At 42.3% G+C, this 25,572-nt stretch overlaps 1 protein-coding gene across 7 annotated transcripts in view; it reads left to right on the top strand.

The window, feature by feature from the left end:
* The window catches only part of KIAA1210 (KIAA1210 ortholog), a 60,877-nt gene that overhangs the window by 9,439 nt on the left and 25,866 nt on the right, over window positions 1–25,572 (top strand). For 2 of the 7 annotated variants that reach the window (XM_061358041.1, XM_061358037.1), the window contains exon 2: window positions 24,061–24,137. In XM_061358041.1, coding sequence (XP_061214025.1) covers window positions 24,071–24,137 — 67 coding nt within the window. In that variant the 5' untranslated portion in view covers window positions 24,061–24,070. Of the gene's footprint in view, window positions 1–8,139; window positions 8,336–18,373; window positions 18,562–22,140; window positions 22,180–24,060; window positions 24,138–25,572 lie in introns of those variants that run through there. The other 5 variants (XM_061358034.1, XM_061358035.1, XM_061358036.1 and 2 more) reach the window with 5 other exon arrangements.

Below are 25,572 nucleotides of genomic sequence, written 5' to 3'. Positions count from 1 at the left end.
CATTTGTGAAATACTGAATCTCATCTGCACTGAGAAAATATTACAATAGAGGCATTACGTAATCAGGAAAGTGGTGCCAATCCGTCCTGTAACTTAGCTCATCAACCTTTGGTTGCTTTTAAATACTAGCTACTTTTATACACATTACGTATAAGTAGTCCTCTGTAGTTGCAGGGATTTCTTTTTTTTTTTTCATGACCAAAGGATGCTCTCTGAGTGCAGAACAAGTATGGCTAATCTTTAAGCTTCACACTAGCTTATCTCTGGGCACTATACTGAGTCCCTTGAGGACTCAATTAATACCGTGCCAGACAGTATTAGTCATATCAGCATCTATGTTATACCTAAAGGAGCTGTTTCCTGAGAGGATCTGTTTATATTCCTGTGTAGGTGCTGATGTAGCCTGTAGGAGGGGTCGGTGTCTTTTCAGCCACATGGTGTATGGTGACAACTGCTTCTCTTCCCGTTTACACCTGCAGCATCAGCTGGTACTTCACTGTATGGAAACTACCTAGGTGGAAGGAACTGCTTAGTAGTGAGGATTCTATACCTGCAGTCAGTGCCAGAGGATCCCAAGTAAAGAGGCTGTTTAAAGGCTAGCAATAGGGGTTGGAGGAGTGAGGCTGGGAGTGGCATTTATCCCAGGAAAGCTGTAGGTATCCCCTAATCTCTGTGGTAAAGCAGAAAGATACTAAAGCATGATCTTAAGTTTGTAATGACTCTAAACTGCAGCTTTTTCAGGTACTGGTGATCCTGGAATGGCAGACCCATCAGCTCTGTGTATTACTTAAATGTATGTACAGATCTGTGGTTAAACTGTTTGAAATGGGAAAGACCAAACGGAAATCCAGTTGAAGCATGTGGTTATGAGTTAGTGACACAGAACTATAGCTTATTCAACAGTTTTAGGAAAAATTCTTCTGCAATTAGCTTATTCCCTGCCTCTGGGTATTTATTAGATATTTTCCCTTCCCATTATGATGGGAACAGCTCCAGCATATTTAAGAGACAATCGGGAGCACACTTTGGTATTTAAAGGTTCCCAGAACTTGAATTTTGAGTAATGCATTGGGCTGCTGTGCAAGGACTCTGCTGAGCTGTGGGTCTGTTCTGGTGAAATTGGCTCAGTATGAGGTATTTTTTATTATGTGATGATTTTAAAACTCTGGACAGGCTGGGCCAACTCATGTAGTGCAGTCATTGATTTCAAATTTAACTCAGCGTTTTGATGCCAGTGATCCTGTAAGAGTTCCCACGGCTGAAGGCTGGCTAGTGAACTTAAAGTTATCTTGGATATTTATAGGGTGCCTATTCTTGTAGGGTCCTTCTGGCTCTCCTTATTGAGTGAGGGAGCTCAACCAGGAGCTTTGGGTTCAGTTGCAGTTTGTGGATTCTAGAATAGTCACTGAATTACTCTGCCTCAGTTCTCCCAGCTGTATCTGCAGTATGGAGTAATATATTCTGTGCAGAGGGATGCAGGTCTGGTGTTTGTGATTAATCTTGCAGATATCAAGTGGTAAGAGTAAATTTATTACTCAATTCTTTCTACTTATTTTGCAGTTTGTGGAATGAGCCAAGTGCTGTACTTGGGCCTTTACACAGAGGAAAGCTACCAAAGAAAGCGTGATATTGCCATTGCCTACTAATTTGAGTTAAATGTCAAGATTGTGCAGTTTTGACTTTTATTTTTCTGTTCCTTTCCCCTTGGAGCAATAAAAGCTGCAGGCAGGACATTATGGGACCCCACTGCCCTTCTCTGGAGGTTAATGGTCACTTTATCTTTAGCCTTGTGTTTGCAGGCACTGGAGTCAGACAGCCTTTTCCCCAGAGCTACACTTCTGTGATTTCCGGTATTGTGACTTCAGCTGACAACACTGAGATGGTATCAGAGATGACCTTCGCTTTTGAATTTTCATTTCAGTCACAGCTGAAATTCAGGATGTTGATGGCTTTAGGAATATTATTCCAGATGTTGAGCCTCTGGTTCTCCTCTTGTTTATACCTGTACAAACAAATCAGGAGTAATTCTGGAGAGGTGGGCCTACATTTTAGGGCAAAACTAATATACATGGGAAGTCATTAAACTTGATTGCTGTTCACAGCACAAACATTAGTGGCAATGCTGGTCTGATCTGTCTCCAAAGGAGCTTGGCAAGAGTACTGCAAGGACATAGACTGGATCTATCCCTAGAGAGGAATTTGGGTAGAATGGGGTGTGGAAAACTCAATTCATTATTCACATCGTCTCAGGATATTTGTTTAGATTCACTGTTAGCTCTGATGTTCGACATCTAGACTAGGCACTGGTCCATGTGCCGGTAGCTACATACTGCCTTCTCACATTTCTTTCCAGATGGTCTTGTGTATTGGTGCCTGCCTGAACACTGAGAAGGAAAAGTTGTGTTGTTGGAACTTAATATTTTTAACATGGTATTTTCTTAAGTCAGAATGTGTAGAAATAGTGCTCCTTTGTTCAGCTTCTGCACTCCCCACCCTTAGACAAAAGAACCATAGTTTCCCAGTATATTAAATATTGACCATGCTCCTATTTTCACAGGAAATACCAAGCTCTTCCACTGTGTCAAAAATAATCTGCTTTTCATCCAGACTTATTAAAATCTTAGGTTTTTAGATTTATGGTCTTGGATAAGAAAAGATACGTGAGAGGCAGCACATCCTGGCTATATTGTGTGTGTGTACAGGGATGCTGTTACTTTTCTATAAATAAATGACATATTTATATGCAAATCAATCCTTGTAGATTTGTAAAATGTCAAACCCTTCTATCTCTATCACTTGTTTGGCAATGGGTGTTTTCTGACACTGAAGCCTGAGTTTACATCTGTGATCCTGTTGCAAATCTAGGGGAAATTACCTTTCAGAATAACACATGGCCTGACCTTCATCTCTAGATAATCCAGGAAGAGTTCACATGTGACTGTGAGGACACACAGGACAGATTTAGCAGACCAGTATCTTTATGGCCGTATTTAGAACTCAGTAACTCACTGAATACCCCACACCACAGTTTTCTTTCACTCCTTCCTCAGAGGTGAAGACAGCGTGTTTGTGGTAAACTGCAAGAAATGACTCAACCTCAGAATTACCCAACATTGGAATCAAAGAGCTCATATGTATTGCTGCTTTCTTTACAATATTCTTTTTATCGAAGGAGCTTATGGGAAGTCCTCTAACTGGGAATAACAACAACTGAAATCCCCCACAAAGTGTAAAAATAGATATAATTAGAGCAACATAGAGTAATTACACTCCAGGCCAAGTATGGCAAATTCTTCAGGCTTATATGCATGAATACAAAGCTGATACAGGGCATAGTTAGAGCCCCCTGACTTTCAGTTTCAGGGACAGGCTTTGACCCTCATTTTCCTCCTAATATTAATCACAGATGGATGTATAAACTCTGCAAGGCAGAAATCCTCTTATCTCTTCACTTCTTTGTTTTGTACACAGTACTGTGTTTGATTGCAGCCCTGTTTGTTTAGAGCTCTGATGCTGCAGCTTTCATCAGTGATGCATATTTAGTTGTTTCTTTAGCATTGAAAGGCTTTCACTGAATATTTCCAAGCCAGGCCTATTTGCCAGCCTGGCAATATCACTTGTAAGAAAGCTGAATCAATTTCTGCTTCAGGTAATTGTTTCCTGAAAGTCACATTTGTGTTAGCACACAGGTAAACAATCAACATGCCCAATGCAGAGGTATGGAAAGAGTGACTTGCAATGTTATTGGTTAGATTTCTGTGCAGGGCTTATTCCATGGTGCAATGAAAGGAGTGCTTTACATGCAGTTCAGCTGGAATGGCACATTTTTATAAATACTTGGGCAAGATCAAATGCAACATAAAGAAATAGCCTGAAAGTTCTCAGGTAACCCAGGCTTCATTGCTCAGTGGTGAAGACATGAGAACTGGAAGCTAGACTGTTGGATTTGCCCTACCTACCTCATTTGGTGTTGACACACTGACAGGGTCACTTTTTCAGAGTGACACAAATGAACAGAAGATGTCAGTTTTTTTGGGGTACACAGCCCTGCCCTGAAAGGAGGGAAGGGTCTGTAGAGCTGCATAGCTTCAACAGCAACACGGGATGCAGGAGGGCATGTGGTGCTGGAGTTGACAGTAGCTGGGAAAGGTGGAGAGAGGTAAAGTAACTGAAAAGTGCAAAATATTGCTAGGGGTACAAATGCAACATATGTAAGAAATACACAGGATCTTCATTATATAAAATCCAGGTGCCCATAGATCAGTATATGATAGCTCAGCACATTGCAGTGGTGATAGGAAGAGCTGTAAACTTCCTTTAGTGAATTCTCACCTGATAGACGCTGTTTTTTGCAACAGCAAAACCTACCAGAGGAACACAGTCAAGTGGGACTTTGTTATAGTGAATAGGAGAGGCGGAAGTAGCCTTGATTTTGGTAGAGGCTAAAGGCTGAAAATGAGAGACCAAAGTCTGCTTTGTTGTCAAGAATTCGGTTCAGAGACACCAAAATACACAGGGAATCTGAAATGACAGGATTTCTGTTCCTACCTCTACATTTGTTTGGTCAAAAATTTACATGAAAGTTTCATTCTTTTCTGAAAGTAAATTAAAAATCTATATAAGTCAAACATCCATGTTTGTGAATCATGGGATTTCCTGTGTGATGACTGCATGCATGCCAGCTCTGAATGGACGTTTTGCCAAGTGTGAAGTGGTGGCTACCTGAGAGCTAGGGAGGCAAGGACATTGTGAGCCCTCAGAGATCTTGCAAGAGGCTGTAAGAAAAGGAGTAGGTCTGTTGGACATGAAACATATTTTGAGTTGCTGGTTGTGTGTAGCTCCCAACACTTCTGCTGTCAGGCTGCTGGCGTGCCTCGTGTACGTATGTATGTGTAGGAAGTGACTGTGGAAACATGCCACTGTTTTTTAGCTCACTTTGAGTTTCCCTCGTTGGATTACTAATTGTGTTGGTTACTTATGTTGAAGAGACCTTTCTTGCAACGACATAGGTGAAAATGCCTGTGGAACAACTACCTTGCTGATTCTAGGAGCTATATTTTGGTGCAAGCATTTCTCAGGGATTGTGTTTCTGGGCCTTGCTCAGACTTGCCTCCCTCATTCCCTCTGGAGAAATTAAGAAACTTGTTGAGAAGTTTATCAGGCACTGGGAGCTCTGCTGTTACCTCTCCATCACTGCCAGTAGCACTGGGAGGGCAGCTTGCCACCTGCTCTGCTTCTCTCTGCAGACTCAGAAGATGAACTGAGGTGTATTTGGATGTGCAGTGGTCACAGGGGTGTAGGCTGTTGAGGGAAAGCACTGACAGTGAGTTTGAAGAAGCCAATGGGGAAGATTGTAATTTTCAAAGGAAAGTGGGCCCAAACTGAGCTATTTCAATCAAGCCAAGCCACAAACTTTAGAGGAAATCCAGACCTGATTCAGCTTCCAGGTGTTTAAACTTGCTGTCTTCCTTATCTTTAATGAACCATCTTTACTTTGCCAAAGTCTGTATTTGTGGTTATTTGTTGTTCATCTACTTTCTAAGCTGAAAACAGTTTTAATTAATTAATTGGCAGTAGAGCAGCCTATTTGCTGTAGCACTTTGGAAGTGAAGAGCTAATGTCAGCACAGTGACTGTTTGGCTGTCAGACCTGGGGTAAAGTCTTACTTGCACTGATTTACCTGTGGACATAGAGCCATGATGTTTATCAGCATCTGAGTTTCAGATCTGTACCCAAAAATCTCAGTGTGTAGCAATTTGGAGCTGTGCTAGTGATAGAGAGGCAGAGCAGTGAATAATAAATGGTACCATGAAGTGGCTTGGAGACTGATATGAAGATAGAGAATCAAAAATGATCGAATCCTGAGGTGGGGTAATTATTTTTAATGACTGTTTACTAGTCTGTGCTTCTTGGAAAGTGAGGGGGTTTCTAGATGGTGCAATGTCTGTTGCTGAACTGCCAGTTCCTGGGAGCAGGTCTGTTTGACCTAAATGGAACCCAACAGATGAAGATTTGCGTGTTCAAGTAGGTTATTTCAAGACAAAAATACATGAAAGAAAAAAGAATAGTGAAAGAAAACGTATTCTGAAGGCAAACTATGTGAGGAGGTTATGAGACAGGGAATCTGCTTTATGTTAGCAAAAGATCTGAGCTTTTGAAGCTTGTGGGCCAGTTATACCGGTTAAAGTGATGAAATTCTTCCAAAGCCATCAGGATTACACCCTTCCACTGGCTTTAGGGATTGGGTCTTCCCACTGGCAGGCCATTAGATCTTTTTTGCTTTTGAACACAAATGTGAATTTCTCATAAAGTCTCCTTCATTTCTTACTAGAAATGTTTCTGTTGGCAGCATTTTCTGGACTAAATGCCAACCAGATTTCAGATGCAATCCTAAATCCAAGGTTTTGTACATTAAGCCAGTCAGAAGGTTTCTCCGGTAATCTCCAGGAATTCCTTTTTGGCAGTTGATACCCAAACCCGGAGCCTTGATTTTGGCTCTTTTTCTGTAGGCTTTTTCTAATGGCTGGAGCCTAATGCTCTCTAGTTGGCCTTTTCTATTGGGATTAAGAGTTCAGCATGAAGTCATCATGACAAATGCAATAATTGAGGACAACAGGGAAACTCACTGGGTAAAGCTTCAACTGGTGTTACTGTGTTATTGCTTCTTGGTCTGTTCCCAGGAGAGAGAAAGTGTATTAGCTTAAGGTCGGGTTTGATTTGTAGCTCTTGTGTGCATGTCACTGAAGTTGAATGCTTGTAGAGGTTTTCTCTTCCTGTTATGCGGGAAAATAGAGTGGAATATGATTTGGTTCCTGTTTGTGATGGCCCTTGCACTTGCTGACGTTTATTATGTGTGTCATGGCTTTTCTTTGTGTAAGGAGCTTTGTAGAACGTAGCCAAATGGTGTTGGCTGTTCATAGATTTCAAAGTTCTGCACTGCTGCAAAACTAGCTGTATCAGTTATGGGACTCCTCACCAGAGTGTGTTTTTCTCAAACTTCATGTGTCTGTTACGGGAAAGGTGTTAGCATATTTCTTTGTTAGTATTCCAAAAGAACTGTTCCACTTAGGTCTGGTCTTGCTTCTCAATGCTTTTAAACGAACTTGTATAGAAATACTCCTATAGTACTTCCTCTTACTGGCTTGCCAGACTCAAATATTGAAATGTTATGTAGTAGCTGAGAAATACAAATAAATGGGATTTTCTTCTGATATTTTAGGAAGAATTGTAAATCTTTCTTTTGCAATTACGATAGTTATGAACTTAGTACACTTAAGTATGCATGCTTGTTTTTTAATCAATAGCTGATACTCTTACCAAGACACGTGCCTCCAGGAACAGGCTAACACTTTGTTACTGACTGCTGATTCTCCCTGGTTATGCGCAGGCAGCACAAGCAATGTCTTGCCTCACCTCTCTGCTTTTACCTCAACAGAGGTCATTAACAGCTGTGATACATTTCCATATGAATTTAATGCAGAGTCAGAAATGTGTGAAGCTTGGGTCACCCCTGTAAATGAAGCTGCTTGAGGTTTCTATTCCCCAGCATTAAACCGTAGCCATTCTCCTCCTTCTACACCCAGTGAAGACCTCCTTAGTTGTGGTAGTAACTACGGTTACTCACTGGTACAGAGGGCATCATCAGGCAGTGTTTGTCTCACATGGTGTGTGTACTGGCTGCTTTGAATTCCAGAGCTTTTTTCCTGACGTTGCAATATTGCAGGGATTTATTTTTTATTTTCTTTTTTGCTGTTAATGTGCAGAGTAGCTTGTTAGAATAAACTGTGATTTACAGAGAGATGGGGTAATACCTGTTCTGGAAGGCCCCCTGCACCCTCTTTGTGCTGGAGAATGACTACAGTTTTTAGTGGTTATTTCAAAGATGTTGCAAGTATTTTCTGTAGCCTTTCTCCGTCTAAAAACTAACAATAACAATTAATCTCCTCGGGGCTTCTCCACATCCTAATTACAACCAAGCCTTTCATTAGTCCCACAGGGAGACAGAATCAAATGCCATATGGTATTTTACACTTAGGATGCTGTGCTTACCAGGAGCTGGAAGGAGACAGGAAAAGGGGGAGTTAACAATTCATAACCATTTATGGAACAGGCACAGCCCTCCTTGGACCCAGTTCAGCAGAGTCTGAGGGCCTCAGATCAGGAACTTTATCTGGCTGGTAAGTGCATCGGCATGCTGGCTTTCTTGTGTGCGTGTATGGGCATTTGGTGAGCAGGATAGGAAGCTGCAGGATCCACACACCAGGATGAATTAAGTGTGCACACGTCTCCCAGGAAGGACCATGGCTGGGTTCTACGGTTGCCTGAAAAGTAAAAAGTAAGTGCCATGCTGAGCCCTCCCCTCCACCTTTCCCAAGTGAGCTGAGTCTGGGGCATACTTCGAAATGCTGTCTTTGTTGTATTTCAGCAGCAGCACTGAACAAAGTGCTTATGCTTTGAGGGTGAGGTACCATTCTGAGTGCAAAAGTGCAAAAAATCAGTCCTGGCTGAAATACCACATTGGTGAAAATTGGTCATGTTTTTTCCCTTAGAGGTATAAACATGAAATATTGAAAAAGGAATTAAGAACCTTTTCCTGTCTAATTATAGCAAGAGGAAAAAATGTCCTCTTCCTTATAGCTATATTGTTCATATATTAACATATAAAAATAAGAAATACAGAAATGCACACTGGCTTTTAAAAAATACTCAGAAATGTGGCAGTGAGTGCTCTTGAGAGTTTGATGTGCTCAGTTTTTGTATAAGCAACCTGAGGTTTGTTTCTGTAATCGCTCCCTGTTGACAGATTTGGTTGTATTTAAAATAAATATTTTTATTGCTTCACTGACATATTCTGCTGGAGCAGACTATAAAGGGAGAAGAGAATGGGACAATGCATGTTGGTCTTTGTGCTTTAAACCACCCCAAAGATATGTTCTGTTTTTCCTTTGACATTCTCCCTGCTAGGGAATGGAACAAAAATTGGTGCTGCACAAACTGAGCAGTGGGTTTTGACGATGTTTTACATCAGCAGACTGTAGAGGGCTCTTTTCTTGCATAAAGTGTGGGATGGCAGAAAGTGGAAGTGCACAGTGAAAGGCAAGCAAAGTTGTATCTTAAGGCTTAAGATGTGAATACTGATAGTTAAATGTATGGGTAGGTCCTGGTTAGCAGAGGGGGGAAAAGACATTTCAAAAGTGAAGCTGGCAAGTCACTGGTTCTCCTTTGCCCTCTTCTAAAGGTTGTATCCCTCATAACAACAGTTTGTCTCACATTACTCTTATAGAAATGTGCATTGTCAAAGGCACGCAATTCCTATTGGATTTCAGTTAGCATTTCCATCCTATATTGACTCTTTTCCTCCTTTGAAATTTGTAACAGTGTCTATGAGTGGGAATTAATGTTTGGAAAGTAAGTCTGCCTTAGATAAAGGGGAATAATGCAGTGAGAACTAACAAAAGGGCTAAGAACGAGTCCTGATGAAGTTAGAAGGATTGGCGCTTGAATTGTCCCCGTCCCTCCCCCCGAACCCTCCAGCATCTAATGCAGTTAAAAGAAAACTGGAAGTCTGAGAGAAGCTAAAACAGCCGGGCAGATGAAGCTTCTTTTGTGTGGTGCATGATCCTGGTAGGTCCCAACCTGATTTATGAGGAACATGGTTTTTTTCTTCAGTGCATTCTTATTTCTTGTTACCTTTACAAGTTACACTTGATATCTATACAGACTGTATTCCTCAACCTGTTATTTCAGCCCTGTGATGTGTTCCCAAGGGCAATTATTAGTACTTTGCAGTCATTACAGATTTCATGTACTGCTTTGGCTGTGATTATTGAGGTTAAAATGAGTCTGAGACACCAACTGCAGTAACAGCGATGCTTTTAGCCTATGATTAATTTTGGATGAAATTTGTTTGGAGTTTGACATGAAGTATTTGTCTTTCTGGACCACTGGGTCGTTGGAACAGCTTCCCCAAATCCTCACGTGGTCATCTGACCTGTAGGAGTTATTTGCTTTCTGATTTAAAACTGGTTTGGAATGAATAGACTTTTATGTTTTAAGCAGTTGGCTTGGGTATGAGCAGGGATTTGGACAAAGCACATAGAGCTCAGCCCAAGCCATGGAACCTGCATTGACACTGGGAAGGCACCCAGGCTGTTTGAAAAGCTGTTCTGGGTAATGCTCTGCTGTGCTGCTGTCACACTTACCTTCACTCACTCACATTTTGCAAGGGGAGCAAATGCTCTGCCTTGGTACACTGCAGTATGTCTGAGTATGATCTCTGTGCAGAGAGCCGTGTCCCTGTGCTTTGTTAATGTTCTTTTATGAGATATCTCATAAAAAATAAAAAGCCTAAAGCCTAATTCAGGTAATTATTCATCACAGCCCCCATCTTGGCTGCTATTCCACTGAAATAAAGGTTTTAGTTTGCTTTTATATTTCTCTTTAACCAGCATCTGCAACCTTAAGAATCTTAAATTGTTCTTCCAGTAAGTTTATAGCTCATCATCCTTGCTACAGAGTTTTGTTGTGCATGGTCCTGGTATGGTGTCAGAAAGATATTAGACCTGGACACATAGAACGAATTTTTCTAAAGCCTATGGAGGAATCTTTTCATATATCTCTCAGTTTTTGGTACTAGCCAAATACATAGTTATGAGCAGAAAGTGTGGTTGCTGGAATACTAAGGTTCACTGATGGTCAACGCAAACTGCCAATTTCCAAAGACAAATATAGTGTGTTAGAAGTTATATAAAATATTTGTCTGAAGGCTTTGCATGCCAGCTCGGAACTGGTTTCTATAGCAGCCTATAAGCAAATGTATTTAACTGGTCGGTATTTAATGTGGTCACTCAGGATTTCATGATGCCTTTCACGAGGAATCCCAGCATTATGGACATATTTCAGTTTGAATGTGCTCTGCTATGCCAAGCTCTGCAATTCCAGCAGGATATTGTATTATTTTCTTTTAGCTTGAAATTGTCAAAAAGTACTGATGTGCACTCTTATCCTGCAAAGAAGTTCAGCATTTGGGCAAAGCAAGTTCATCAATGGATGCATCAGTATAATTTTTAATTTATTTTTAGATCGTTGTAAATATGAAGTGATGTTATGACCACAAAATCAAGTAAAATGTGTTTTCTGGTTTAGGTGCTGTTGCTTTGGTGCTGTAGCTCGTGTTGTTGCCTGTCCAGATGAGTCTTAGGAAGAGCTTTTGGTGTTTACTGATACAGTTGCAAAGATGGTGTAGATGGATAACCAGCTGAGCTGCCTGTTCACTGCCTCCTGCACCTTTGCCTCAAGCCCTCTTGTTGGAGAGGCTCACAGGGGACAGTGGCAGGAGTGCCAGGAGTCCCCTCATTCTTGGTGCATAATCCACTTCTTACAGCTTTTATATGTGTGTGGGGTCCTTACAGCTCTTGGTTGCCCATCCACAGCAAGCAGCTGTTGTTTTATCTTGGACACTAGCAAGTGAATTGGAAGTGGTTTAAAGCTCCACCAACTGCTACTGAAGTAGCAGCTTGGCACTGTAGGGAACGGGGCAGTTTAGAACTGTTGGTTCTTCTCTTGTCAGCAGCTTATTCACCCCCTGTGGCCCCTCTCACTTTCTGAAGGCATGTAATCACTGCAGGGTTGAAGTAGCTGTGTTTACTGACTGTCCACAGCACATGATGTTTTGCCGTTTGGCCCAGTTTAATACATGGAGCATCTCTCCAGGTGTCTCAGGTTATTTAAAGTGAGACACTGAGTCCTCTGGACATCTTGCTCATGGCATCCCTCTGCATACCTGTGCTTAGCTCGACAGTGGTCTGTGGTGTCAGTGGGGCTGTCAAGAGGCCCTGCGACTTTGGACTTGGTGTGTTCTGGTTGGGAGCTGTGACAGAGCTGGTGCCATGGTCCTGTGGTGATCTGGGGGTCTGTGTGTGTGGCCAGTGAATTTTGGTGAGGCGAAAGGCTTCCTATGAACACTTTGGATTCTTATGTATTTGTTTACCTTTATTGTGCACCACATTATTTATTGTACACACAGGATTTCCCAGCAAGGGCAAGAAGCACTCATTAACTGCTTTTCAGTGGTGCTTTTTTGAGAGAAAAACATCTGAGGATGAGAGGTGGTTCCTGCCCAGCAAAGCAAGTCCACCAGTGCAGAGACAACCCCTAGATCCACAAAGGAGTTACAATATTGGGTTTTAAGAAACAGCTTATGGAATGTGCAAGAGGCAGAGCATTGAACAGGAAGATGGAGAGCTCTCCCAGCTGGGACAAGTCAGGCAGAGTGAGCTGAGGTTAAAGGACTCCCCAGGCATTGTGAGTCTCTCGGGGAAATCTTTTAATACACAGCCTATGAGCATGTTCCTGTACATGGCAATTATACAGAGCATTTGGACATTTGTGAGCATTTTATCTTCAGCTCACAGAGGTTGTTCAGTGCTATGCCTGATATTAAATGTGTGGAGGCTTAAGTCCTCTTTTCTTACTCAGAAATAGTAGAAAGGGTGAACAAAAGCAGTCAGGAGGTGGCAGAGCCATGGCACTGCAGACAGTTGGGCACAGTTAGTACAATGGTGCTGTATTATTAACAAAAAGATCAACTATTTCTCTTTGTTGATTCATTCCATTTTACTCATCTCTATGCAAGAAGTTCAGTTCTGGCTTAATACACCAGTGAGTACACATTTCCCAGTCCCCCTCATTCTGTTCATGTTTCTCTCTGGATAGTGTTTGTTTTAGCAGCCACAGTGATGTGGTGCATTTTGCTGGCTGTTAGGCAGAGGAATTCCAAGCAGTTATGCCCGTTTGTATGGTTTCAGTAGAACAGTCCTTCCCCTATCACTAAGGTGCTGAATATTTGACAGTTGTACACCTCTAATGCTGCCTGTTCTACTTCTCTTGCACTTGAGAAGTAGAAGTAGAAGCTTCTTGGTTTAGGACAATCTGCAGAATGTGATTCTCACTCTCCTGCACCATTTGACTGTCATTGTTTTGCCAGACTGAGCTGTGAAAACACCTTGTCATAATTTTGTCTTCTGATCTCTTCTTATACAGAAACTTCTGCTGCTCAGAGTGTGTAGGTTTGTACCCTTACAGCCAGCTGGAGAGATCAGTTTGTCATTTTCTCCTTGTACAGAGGTCTGGAAAGTTTAGTGGCTGTGATGTGAACCCTAGAATTGGGTTTAGAAGCTGAATGTGGGACAAAACTGGTAGGTCCAAGGTGTGCTCCCTACACCTACCTGAGCTGGTGTAGGGCAGCTAGAGCTGATCACCATTCAAACTTAGGAAAATCTCAGATAGGTCTGTCTGTGGGAAAACAGGAAAAAACCTCAAAGTTATTCCAAGGTTGATGTTCTCTCTACCCCTGCCAATTTCTCCTAAGAGTAAGAAAACAGTTCAGTGCAAAGTGCTCTACTAGAGCATGATCCAAGCTTATACAGTTCTGCATTAAATCTGTTGCAATTTTAGAGTTGGTAAAACTATTATGGATCACAGAGTTTTAAGCAGTATTTTGAATACAGCAAATACAAGCTGAGAATTTTGATGTATTTTTTTAATCTTGTTATATTATTCATAATTATTTGTATCAAGCAGGTGGCTCTGCAAGGCTCTATTGTGGGAGTCACTGCTTAACCAAACAAAAAAGTCAGTCAGTTGATATCCTGTGTGATTTTGCTTGCAGATGCTGAGCTGTCACTGTTCATCTCTGCATTAACAGCCAGGGTTGTGCTAACAGCTCAACATTCCCAGCACCACATACTTGAAAAAGCCAAGACCTGGGCTACACACATAATTATTCATTTTTTAACTGTATGGTTATACTGGTATGTGCTGCTGCATTCATATGGGTGTGCAGGTGCCAGGGTGTTCTGCGGTCTGTCCTATCACCATGTTACAGCACGTTGGTATCTTTGTGACTGCTGTGGTTCAACCCCAGTGGCAGCTCAGCCCCACACAGCCACTCATTTCCATAGTGGCACAGGGAGAGAATCGAAAAAGCAAAAGTGAGACAACTCCTGCTTGAGATAAAGGCAGTTTAATGGGTACAGCAAAAGCTGCACTCAAGCAAAGTCAAACAAGGAATTCATTCAACACTTCCCGTGGTCAGGCAGGTGTTCAGCCATCCCCAGAACAGCAGGGCTCCGTCACACCTAACAGTGACTTGGGAAGACATACGCCATCATTCCCAATGTCCCCTCTTCTTCCTTCTCCCCCAGCTTCCCATGCTGAGCACGATGCCAAATGGTCTGGGATATCCCTGGGGTCAGTTGGGGTCAGCTGTCTCACTGTGCCCCCTCCCAGGTCCTGGTCCACCCCCAGCCTCCTTATTTGACCCTGTGTAAGTGCTGCTCAGCAGTAACGGAACATCCCAGTGTTATCAGCACTGTTCTCAGCACAGATCCAAACCATCACCCCACGCCAGCTCCTATAGAGAAAATTAACTATCCCAGCCCAAACCAGCACACTGTTAGAGGGGACTGCAGCACTCTCAGCCAGAGCAGGGTAACTTAGCTCTGCAGACAAAGCTGCCTGATTTTGCCTTTACCCATCTAGGCAGAGCCAAGGCAGCATTCCAGCTTATTTTTTGTGGTGGTTGTTTCTTTTGGCTTCTGAGTTTCAGGGATCTGGTGCTAATTAGTGAAATAAATGTTTGACTTTTATTCATGATTAATGCATTTATGCTTACTCATTCTCAAAAATATGTAACACTACACTTTTGCCATGGCTTGTAAGTATCACTCATCTAACAACACGGTTTTGATCCCTACAGTAGCTCAGATGCAAATGAGATGTATTTGAATGCTCTAGGCCAGAATTATGATGCAGACATCGTGTTCATTGTCAAGCTAACCATGAAGGTGGGAAAATACAGATCTGATGGAGGTGCAGAGGAATTGTTTGCTGGTTCACCCTAGCAGTCGAACTACTTTCCGTCATATCAGTTTAGTGAAAAGAATGCTCAAGAAGTGGAAGTTTCATTTCTTTCCTTTGAATGATGCAAATTGTCTTATTGCTTCCTTTCTTGAAGACTTGGCATGTGAAGGTCTTACAGAAGGTCTGTCCACACCTGATTCCCTCCCCATTGCCTAGTTGTCAGTACCCTCTTGCAGTCCTTGTCTTTGGTGTCATCTTCCTGGGTTTTTCTGTCATGTTTTCTGTCATGTACTCTCTTTGCTCCCTGATTTTATCATACCTTCTTTAAAACACTGTTGAACATAGCTTGGTATTCCATTGGTGCAAAACAGCATTAGTTCAGGTAATCTTAATTTATATTATTTTATTTTAGAGGTATTTGTGTCTCCAATCCTGGAGAATTGGGGTCCCTTTTTAGTGGTTGCTCATACTAAAGAGAAAAGTCAGTAGATGCCCTTGGGACAGAAATGGCTCAGGGACTGCTTTAAGCACATGCATGATCTCCCTTGGCTCTGACAGTTCTCCATGTGCTTCCAGACCAAGTGTACTTCAGAAGTTGACTAACTTGAGGCTCTAGAGAGAAGCAACCAGGAGAGAAGAGCAGGGACAGCAGGAGGTTTCCTTTAGAGCAAAAGAGGGGAGACACAACTACAGAAGAGCTCCTTCTGTAAGCATGGAAGCCACCACAGGCCTTTCTTCATCAGGAGCCAAAATGGGGTCTGAATTCCAGAAATACCCAGGGGCGGTGGGTTTAGCCAGCCAGACAGTATCTTTCAACATAGGAAGGAGCTGGTCTTGCTTTTATTTGTATATGTGCGCAGGCAGTAGATGTTGCTCTAGCTAGGTTTTGGAACTTCATATGAAGAGAGATTTCCTGAGTTTCCTGCCAAAGGCAGCATCTGAGACCACAAAGCCTGTGTTTTATTTGCTCTTTTATAGCCAAAAGATGGCTGACTGTTTCTGTGGCACTTTGATCTTCAGAGTGAAAATTTGTAACACAGTTCACCCTGGAAATTCCTCTTATAGCCTCTCTTTTTTTCCAGTGCACTTTGAATTCTTGGGCATTAAATATCTGTTTTGTCTCCTCTTGGAAGAAATGTGTCCTGGAAGTTTGGGGTATCTGAAGGTATTTTTTTTTTTAATTATTTTTCCAATCCTCAAGCTGTTCTTTAACCAAATTGAGGGGTGTCTGTTTTGGAAAAACCTTAAAAAAAAAAGAAAAAAAGAAAAAAAAAAGCTTTAGACATAGCCTAAAGTGCCATGTTTCAGTTCTGGCATTCCATTTGCTATTGTTTCAGCCTCGTTTCCCTGCAATATTCAAACAGCTTAATTGGGTAAAAATGTCTCCAGACTGTTTTTCAGGCACAGGATGTAATGATTTTTCTCATTTTGTTAGAATAAGATCTTGGAAATCAGTATGAGACTCAAGTGAGGGGTATGGCAGGTATGCAGGCTGCTCTTGCATAATTTTGTGGGTTTTGTTATTATCTTTTGTGTAGTGGTAGCACTTGATAGCAGTGTCAATTGGTTTGATTCTGGCATGTTGGTCTCCTATAGTGGAGACAGTGCTTAGCTCATCCACAGGGATCATTAAGCTTTCCAGGCATTCATTGTGACCATCTCGATTCCACAGGTAAAGAAACTCGAGGCTAAGCAATAAATAACTCTGCTACCATCAGCAGTCCGGTAATTTGCCCTGTTATCCAGTGATAGAGCCAGGAAAATCAGCCAGTTCTCCCAAGTCTCAGCTCAGTAGTCTCCATCTGCAAGCATATGTTTAAAAGATGAGCTGTCTCAAAGATTTTGCTGTCTAAACTAATAATAGTCACCTTCACAGTTTGCAGATATTGGAAATTCCCATGGAATTTTATCAGACAACACGATTTTTCAAGCTCTTGTAGAGCATGTTGAAGCCAGCTGATGGTAAACTCCTTTCCTTAGCTACCTTTTGGTGATCCCTGCAAAGCAGCCTGTGGACTTCCAGGGCTTTACTCATCACAGGTCAGGTATCAGTCATCTGTCTTTATGCTGGGAGGCCACAGGTGGAACAAAGTCAATTAGAAGCTTGGAAAGGGAGTAAAAAGCACACAGAAGGTAGAAAACAGTGCGCAGATATGCACAGCACCAGGTCTGGCATGGAAGATGATGCGTATTTGTTGCATTTGTCACACGGGGAGGCAGAGGCAATAAGCTTTACTTCATGCTGACATCTTGACTCCCATTACCATGAGGCATGTCTGCTATTTAGTGATTGTGGCTTGACATTTCCTGTTGCTTCGCTCTTGAAACTGTTTCCAAAGGCAGTAATGCTCACTGGGTGAGGCTCCCAAACTGTCCAAGGCAGCCTTTGGTTACATCCTCCTTGATTTTTAAATGCATGTTCCCCTTCCTTCCCAACTACTCCCAATGTATCCATGTCAAGTAGATCTGAGAGTGCCTGCTGCTGCTGGCAACGTACTAGCTCCTTAACACAGTTGCTGGATGACTCTGCTGCTGCTTTTACTTCTTTTTAGGAAGAGTAGAAGATCCTCATTCCAGCTGTTTCCTGCAATTTCCCCAGTGTGGTAGTGTGAAGAAAAGGAATTACTACATGGGAATAGCACCAACTTATTCCTATGCTAATGCCAAATGGTGCAATTCAACCAAGTTGTTTAATGTACATTCTTTTAAAATGGAGGCAGTCTGGGCCCAAAATGTTGGTTGAGTTCTTGGGTGTGCTTAGATCGTGACTATGTTGGTGCTAGTCTTGATTTGAGCAAAGTTCTGTCATATTTCTCCTGATTGGTGCAGATCAGAAAATGCACTAGAAAAATTATGATAAATTTATCAGGATGGGCTATTCAGAAATATTTGACTTAGTTTTTGGCAAAGAGGCAGATATCTGCTCTACTGTCTGAGCAGCTACCGACTTGCAGTGGAGATCCTTGCACTGACAGCACCTACACCAGGTCACGCTAATAAGCACTGCAGAGTAATTAGCTGTATGAGGCCAGCTTGAAGTGATATGTCCAAACCAGCATAATCTCTCTGGCGTGGGTGCCAAGTGTCACAAAACTGTGGTATCTTGGACTTCAGTTTGGCCTCTCAAACCGAGTACAAGCCAACAGTTGCTCTACTACTGCTCCCTGCCTCATGTTTAAGGTACCACAGGTCTGTGTATATATACTGCAGTCATGTCTCCACTGCAGAGAGACCCTTCTGCAGTGGTTTAGCAAATGGCATGGCTGCTGAGAGGGCATGAGTCTGTGGGGACAGGCATGGGACAGAGGCATTTACTCTCTCAGTTCCTGCACTGGTAGCAGAGTGCATTTCCATTGCTTTCTCTAGTAGCTTTTGAATGTTTTTCTCTCATTTGCCCTTCCCCCTTCTTATCCTTTTGGCTTCTCTCACAATTACAGACTAAGCCTGTGTGACTGTATGAAAGGCATTTCCTCCTGTTACTTTTTTTTTTCTTAAGTCAGCTTCAGCCCACCAGCTGCTTTCCATTAGTGTTACACACACGCGCGCTGGGAGGGCAGCACATAATGCTTCAGGCACTGCTGAATTGCAGAAATCCTTCAGAATCGCTGTCAGGCAGAGGCTTCTCAAAGCAGAATGTAGGTGAAAAGAGTTCAGCACACTGGGACCTGTCTTCTGGCATGCCTTCTCAGAGAAGCCAAGGTGTGGGGACACAGGGTGGTGAGGGGGTGTTCGAATGCAAAGTGTGAAAGCTGTGAGTAGATCTCTTTATGTTGATGGTTGTTTGCTCTGGATATCTCATCGGGGGTCAGAGCTGAATGTTGTCTGTTGCTGTGGGGAATTATGGCCTCCTACTTGATGCTGGGAGAGTATTTTATTGATATTAAATACTACCTAGTTGCTTATCCAGACTTCCTCGCAGCTACTATTGCTGTATTATTTCTGATCCTTGGAAAAGGACCTTAAATGTCCTTAAACCCTCCCTCCTTTGGTGCATATTACAAGAGCAATATTCATTAACTTTGTAAACTCCTTCTGTCACTGGTAGTGGAGGCAGTAGCAAGTGTGGTAATATAAGCTGCTGATCGTGCTGCTCTCTGATGCCTACCTGAAACAGTCATGGTCTGACTAGGATTTGTCAGCTAAGAACTGGCAAAACCCCCTGGGAATTTCATCCTGGAAACACTATAGAACAGAGTACAATGTAATCAGCTGTGCAAGGTCAGATCCCAGTTCCTTCCATCATGTTGGGTTGTAGTCTGTTTCAGCAAAGTTTTTGTGGGAACCCACACTATTCAGCATGTTCCCTGAATGTGGAACTTGAAGTGCAGTTTGCTCGGCTCATTGCATGGAGAGCAAAGGGAGCTTTGTTTGTTGGGTTTCTGATATGCTCAAGGGGTGTGAAAATTGAATAGAAATCTTGCTGGCTCTGCTGTTGCTTTATGGTTGACTCTGAAATCCTGTTCTGTGGAGCTGCAGAGGGTGAACTTCATTTAATTGTTGGATTAGTGAGTTCATTGATAGTTCCTTGCAGGGTTCCCAGGGAGGGAAGCAATTAACCACATTTTGTCAGAACAAAGTCGTCTCGTGTGCTTTAATAAGATACAGTACAAATTTAACCTGTCAGTCACCTTTTGCTGCAGAATGTATTCTGAATACTAAACCATCTTGCATTCTGTGTTTCTTTGAAACTTGGTGTTCAGAAGAAATAGAGGGGCTTTCTTTGAGGTCCTTCAGTAGCTTTGGAGCATGTTCGGGGGGGGGGCTGGCTGCAGGGTGGTGGCCTAGAGGACCAGATGAGGGGTGTGCGTTTTCCTCTGCTGATCCATCTTGCTGTGCAAAATGTGTGTCCTGAAATCTGGAGCATAAGCTTGATTTCACATAATTTTTGTAGCATGAAGGAAATTGATCTTTAAAAGCTCTAGGCAAAAATTTCTTCTCTTCCTCTTGGCTGCTTGCCATTGTCTGTCTCCTATAGGCTATGAAGATGCTAACTGAATGCAGTGCCTCGTATTCTTGAGTCTTTATTTCCTCAAGCATTTAGTTGATAGGAAAGGGGCTGTTTAGGCTTCAGCATCTCCTTTGATCACTCTGTCATAAGATCTTCCAGAATGCTTGTACAGAAGCATGGGAATGAAGCTGAAGAAGCACTGAAGTTGGGGTAGGAGCTTGCTTGCTGGGCAGTCTCCAAGTCTTCTGCTCCACTGGAGAGACAGCAAGGAGGCTCTGTCCCTTTTCTGAGGCTGAGCAGAAAGTGTTTTTGTTTGTCTTGGGCCTTTGTTAAATGCAGGAAGCATGAGTCCTGTACAGTGTTAACTTCCCAGGAGTCCTTAAATACACAAACCAAGCACTGAAAGGGAATTGGCTTGTCTTCTTTTAGCATTCTCCTCTACCTCCCACGAGGTACATATTCAGTAATGTACTCAGCAACAAAAAGGGAATGGTCAGAACACCACGCTGGGACTTTATTTCTTTTGTCCTATCACTGCCTTCCCATAGCGCACTGCAAATATCTGCAGCTGCCCCAGCTTCTAAAAGGGAGACAAGGATATTTCTCCTCTTCCTGGAGATTTCTTTTTTTTTTTTTAACCTTTAGGCTCATTAGTTCCTTTAATGAGTCAAGGAGCTCCAAGTGAATGCAACACAGTAGGGTTATTAATGGAAGTTTTGTATGGGATACTAGGGAGCCTAGATTTGAACCATGAAACCAGCTGAGTGGTGATCGCTATGTCCTGTGTCCTGCTTTGAAAGTAAAGCAAGTTCTCCAACTTTATAGGAATTTTATTGCTTTAAAATACACCCTTGCAATGCAAACAGGGTCTAGTAATGTCAGGTCGATTGTTGTGATTGCATCTATATAGGAAGCCACTTGAATACTTGCAAGTAATTCATTCTTAGGTATAATAATCCAGCCCATCAAACTGTACAAGGGAAGACGAACACCTTGGAGTCAATCCTTGCTGCTCTCAGTAGATACAGTCTTTTCCATGGCTTTACATGGGAATTGGTGCAGGGAGGCAGGACCAGGTCTGGTTTTTAAGGTGTCTAGCAGAGACTGAGCATCTTCTTTGTATTGTACCTCTGCAACAGGAGGCCTGTGCGTATGCAGGGATTGCAAATGCTGTTTGAGAGAGGACTAAGAGCATGACTAGAAAGTTGTAGAATGAGGAAATATGCCCACTGTTCCACTTTTACTAGGAAGCAAACAGGAGGCGTGACTTGACAACTCTGCTACCTTGGCTGGCCATAGCTATCATCTGTCCCTGCCTGATGGCTCCCCCACTGAGAAGACAGTCTCCTTCATTGCTATGTGAGGGATGCTGTCCTCTAGCATCAACTAGCCTGAAGAATATCAGAAGTAGTGCTCTAAAAGGGCATTTGTTTAACCTGATGTTTTTATCACTGAAAATCCATATGCCTACAGCGTTTGTTTAAAACTTTGTCTCTAATGGCATAATGCTCTGGGAAAGCTCTCAGGGTGCACATGGTTAGTACAGCTGACTGAACTGAGTGTACATGGTATTGACACATCCTGACACTGCATCTGTCAGCTGTCATTAAGGCCTGGAAGTGGTGAATGTCTGAAGGTTCGATAAGTTAATGCCTGTGCACTCACATGTATTTGTATTGATGGGGTTTTGTCCTCTTTTTCTGCATTACTTTGATCCAGTTTAGGGTTTGCTGCTCAGAGCATTTGCTAGCTCTTTTCTGTAAAGTACAACTCACTGCCACCAGAATTTGAAGTCCAAGTGTTAATTGCCAACTTTCCTTCAGGTGTATCATCAAGCTTTTAATGGTGGGACTTACACTTTGCTGTAAATGTGTATCTTTTCCTGGTCATTGCTAACGTAAAGCTTGGAAAAATCTGTGATGTTCAGTTCATTGGAAAAAGATGATACTGCGATGAGGCACCAAACCATTAGGTCCTAAATGGGGCATATTTGCCAACAACCAGTGCACCCTTGCAATTGACACTTGACCTCCACATGCTTCAGAGAACTCAGCTGTAAAATCGAGTTAATGCTGGAGCTGACTTGACTGTGAAGAGACTGCCTCAGAGCTGAACTGCTTTACAATTACAGTTCTACTTGTATAAAAGATAAACCAATTGGAAGTAAATGCTTGCAGTTATAATAAATGTAGCAGTCAAAATATTTCTAAAGGCTGGAGGGATTCTGAGTGATCAGCTGAAATGATTGAGTAATTCAAATGAATGTAGAGCTGGTGGTAACAAAGGTTGATCTGAAAGCAGCATTTTCTCTTGCTTTGATTTTATTGCAGGTGGGTAAAGCAGAAGAAGGGACTTGCCAGTTTGTCCTTGTAAGTTTGTTGAATGCTTTCTTGATATTTTACTTCAGATGCACTTCCCTTCCCCTCAAGAAAAATCTAACATGGTCAATGTGCATGGTGTATGAAGTTGAGCGGGAAAATTTGAGCTGAGTTTCATTATAATGTGGAGAAATAGTCTATGAGAAAGTCTGCTGATGAACACTTTAATCAAAATGTGCACATTTTCATGGATAAGTGATGAGATGTGAGGCAAGAAAAGGGAGAAGAGTTGAATGGTTATGATAATCCAAAAGGGAAAAAATCTTACAAGTCTTTGTTTTTGTTGCTTCTCAGTATATCTAACACAATTGTTTCAAGAACTTCCTGTGTGTCTTATTTTGAAAAGATGTAACCATTTCTGGTTGCTGCAATGACTTTTTCACTGATTTTAGTAAGTTGAATGAGTTTGTTTAGAACTACAGTATGTTAATGCATTCCTGTGTTCACTGCTCACAGATGATCTGTTATAAAACAGAGAACCACTCCAGTCTATCTCCTCCCTTTCTCCCTACGTTCAGCAGCATGGCAGTCTGTGTATCTGGGTGGCTGGTACAGGGAAAGCTTACTCTGTGGTCTGGTTTTGCAGGAACTCTGCCTCTTATCTCCATGGTCTGCTCCCCTCCCTTTTTTTTTGGTGACAGTCCCACCACCTCTGCCTCTGATTGTCTGCACCTTATCTTTTAAGGCTATCTGAGGACGTGGGCTCACAGGAAAGTCCCAGTGCTTTGGGGTATGACAGGTTATAGAGTGTGTGGGTGGTAGAGACGAAATAGAATAGTTTACTGATGGACCAAATTTGTACAGAATCATAATCTTGCTTGCTGTTGAGATGCTTGTCTTGGCGGTGTTCTTACACCACTTTGAGGTGGAAAAATGTTAGATGAGGTCTGTGCAGAAAGGGGAGCAGGATTGGTTGCTGGGTATTTTCATTTGTTTGTAAAGATTTCTTACTCTTTAAGTCCTGACAAAGTATACTGGAACTGCTAACTATGTAAATGTATCATCTAGATATCTCCCAGAAAAAAAGCCAGTATTTACGAGCTGCCCTGCTAAACTGTCACATTTCCATTGTTGCTTGACATTTGTACTTTAACAGTCTGCAGCTTAATTCTTTTGTCTCCGACAGACACCCATTTGGGAGTCTTGGAAAATACAAAGTGGAGCCAGTTAACATTGAATGATCTTAAAACTAGGCTGCACTTTTGTTTTCATCGAGCAGGAAGATGATGCCATCAGCTAATTTGGTTGATCAATAGCCCTGCCTGCGATAAGGTTTCAAAGCTTGTGGCTAGAAGCTGATTGCACTGGATCCAAAATAAATTTGATCTATCGGTTTCCACTGATGTAGCATAGCTCAGGATGATGCTTCAGTGCTGATGCTTAACTAATTTTAATAATGCTGACAGACTAGACTGGTGCCTGCTGTGAGGACACTGGAACACATGAACCCTTGGCAGCAGAGCACTTATTTGTGGGTGTGTTTTACAGTAGCATGGAGCTGTCATGCTCTAGTGAAGAGCAGTCATAAAGGCTCGTTATTCTGAGACTGGGAAGCATCACAGTCTTTGCTGAGCAAGTTTAATGACATCTTTCATTAATGCAAACTTTGGTCCTGGTTTCCTAAAAAGACAGAGGTACTGCTAAGAAGTTAAACTGGTTTGTTAGTTTTGGCTGGAGGTATGTTACTGAAAAATGAGTAGAAGTTCTGTGGCCAAAGTGCAAAAAAGTGTGTGAGCTGTGTCTGTGATCAGAGTTTGGGTATGGACCTTCAGAAAGGATCCCACTATATTCTTTTTTTTTCATGCTAGGTGGGACCATATTCTACTAGGAAGGTAGGCAAAAATATAACTGATGCTTTCATCTCTTTTTCAGTGACTACATCATGGCTACAGGACCAACAGAGGTCACACAGTCACCTGAAACAGGAGACACACTTGAAGAATATACGGGTAAGCAGGTGTTCTGTGAATGTATAGCTGATTTGGAAGTCAGGATTTATTTTCTTCATGGTCAGGGGTCTGTAGTGACTTGTTTTGCAGCATTGTTTTGGGTTTTGTAGTGTAAAAAAAAAAATCTGCATGGCTTTGTCAGCTGGCAATACTATGGGAAGGGTCTTTGAATGTCCAGTACTGTAGGGTCATCCCCTGATGGAGGATATTCTTTTTGATTCTGGCTTGGATTTAAAAAAATAGAACATTAGAGCTTGAAGGGCTGTTTGTTGTGCAGGCTTTGATGGATCCTACAGAGGTGGGAGCTGAGCCTTTAGCTAGCCTCTGGCTGTGAGAACAGTTCCAGCATCCCCACTGCAGCCTCACTTGCTGCTTCTGGCCACAGATAACCACTTACTACTTATTCTTTAATCTAGTGGCATAGCCTGATGCAAGCAGCCATGAGGGAATGGAATAATAGGCAAGAAAGGAAAATATCTTACTTATGTCAACAAGTTGTCTTAATTAAAGGTAACCCTCTTTTCCAGTGTTCAGACTCTTCCCGAGGGCATAGGTGAATGTGAAGAACAGCATATGAAGTTGAGGTGTTTCAAAAAGTGGCTGTCGTATCACTTGATTTGTTTTCTTTTCTTTGGCTAATGTCTCCCAGTCATCTTAGATGTTTGTGTTTCGAAGGTCATCTTGCTTTGTCCTTTAGAAATACATTTGTCACTTCCAAAATATTGGTAGAAAGAGAAGCAAATGGCAAAGTGACTGATAGACTGCATAGCAGATGGATGGGACGAAGAAAGTGTAATGGTGGATGCTTGGCAGTGGTTGAAAGCTTAAATTTGTGATCTAGTTTATCGAGATGTTCCGGTGGTACCCATGGCATGCTGGTGAACCTGTATGAGACCCACACATACAAATTTTGTACTCATGGTCACTGGAAGATTCACAAAATGGATCAGATCCTAAGCTGGGTCACAGGGAAGGCAGGAGATGGCTTCCTGGTTTAAGTGTTGGCTCTAAAACCAGTGGGAATATTTCTGGCTGTAACTGAACCAAAACTTTTCTAAGTTAAAGGCTGCTGTACTGTTGCTGAAATATTCAAGAGACACTTGATGGACCTGGATAAAGCCATTTTTGGTTCTTTTGCTTACTTCCCATGTGATTTAGGATTGCCTCACCTCTTCCTTTTTACCTCTTCCTAACTGGTTTGTGATGTGAAGGCTCCAGAAGGCTAAAATCCCTAGCCTTTACCATCTAGTCAATTAGATTGTCTTCCTGAGGTTTACCTTATTGTCTGACTAGTAGTAGAGGGCTTCCGGTGCATCTGTTCCTTCTTGATGGCAGTAACCAGGTCACTGTCCAAAAACTGCCAGCACCTAGTGTTAGCCTTACAGAATTCCATGATTTTATTACCTGGCTGGCAGTGCCAGGTACTTTTTATGGA

Source organism: Neopsephotus bourkii, unplaced genomic scaffold, assembly GCF_033783945.1.
Source record: "Neopsephotus bourkii isolate Nb327-2 ecotype Australia unplaced genomic scaffold, CSIRO-AGI_Nbou_v1 NB_936, whole genome shotgun sequence".
Taxonomy (NCBI): Eukaryota; Metazoa; Chordata; class Aves; order Psittaciformes; family Psittacidae; genus Neopsephotus; species Neopsephotus bourkii.
This window is presented reverse-complemented; position numbering and strand designations above follow the sequence as displayed.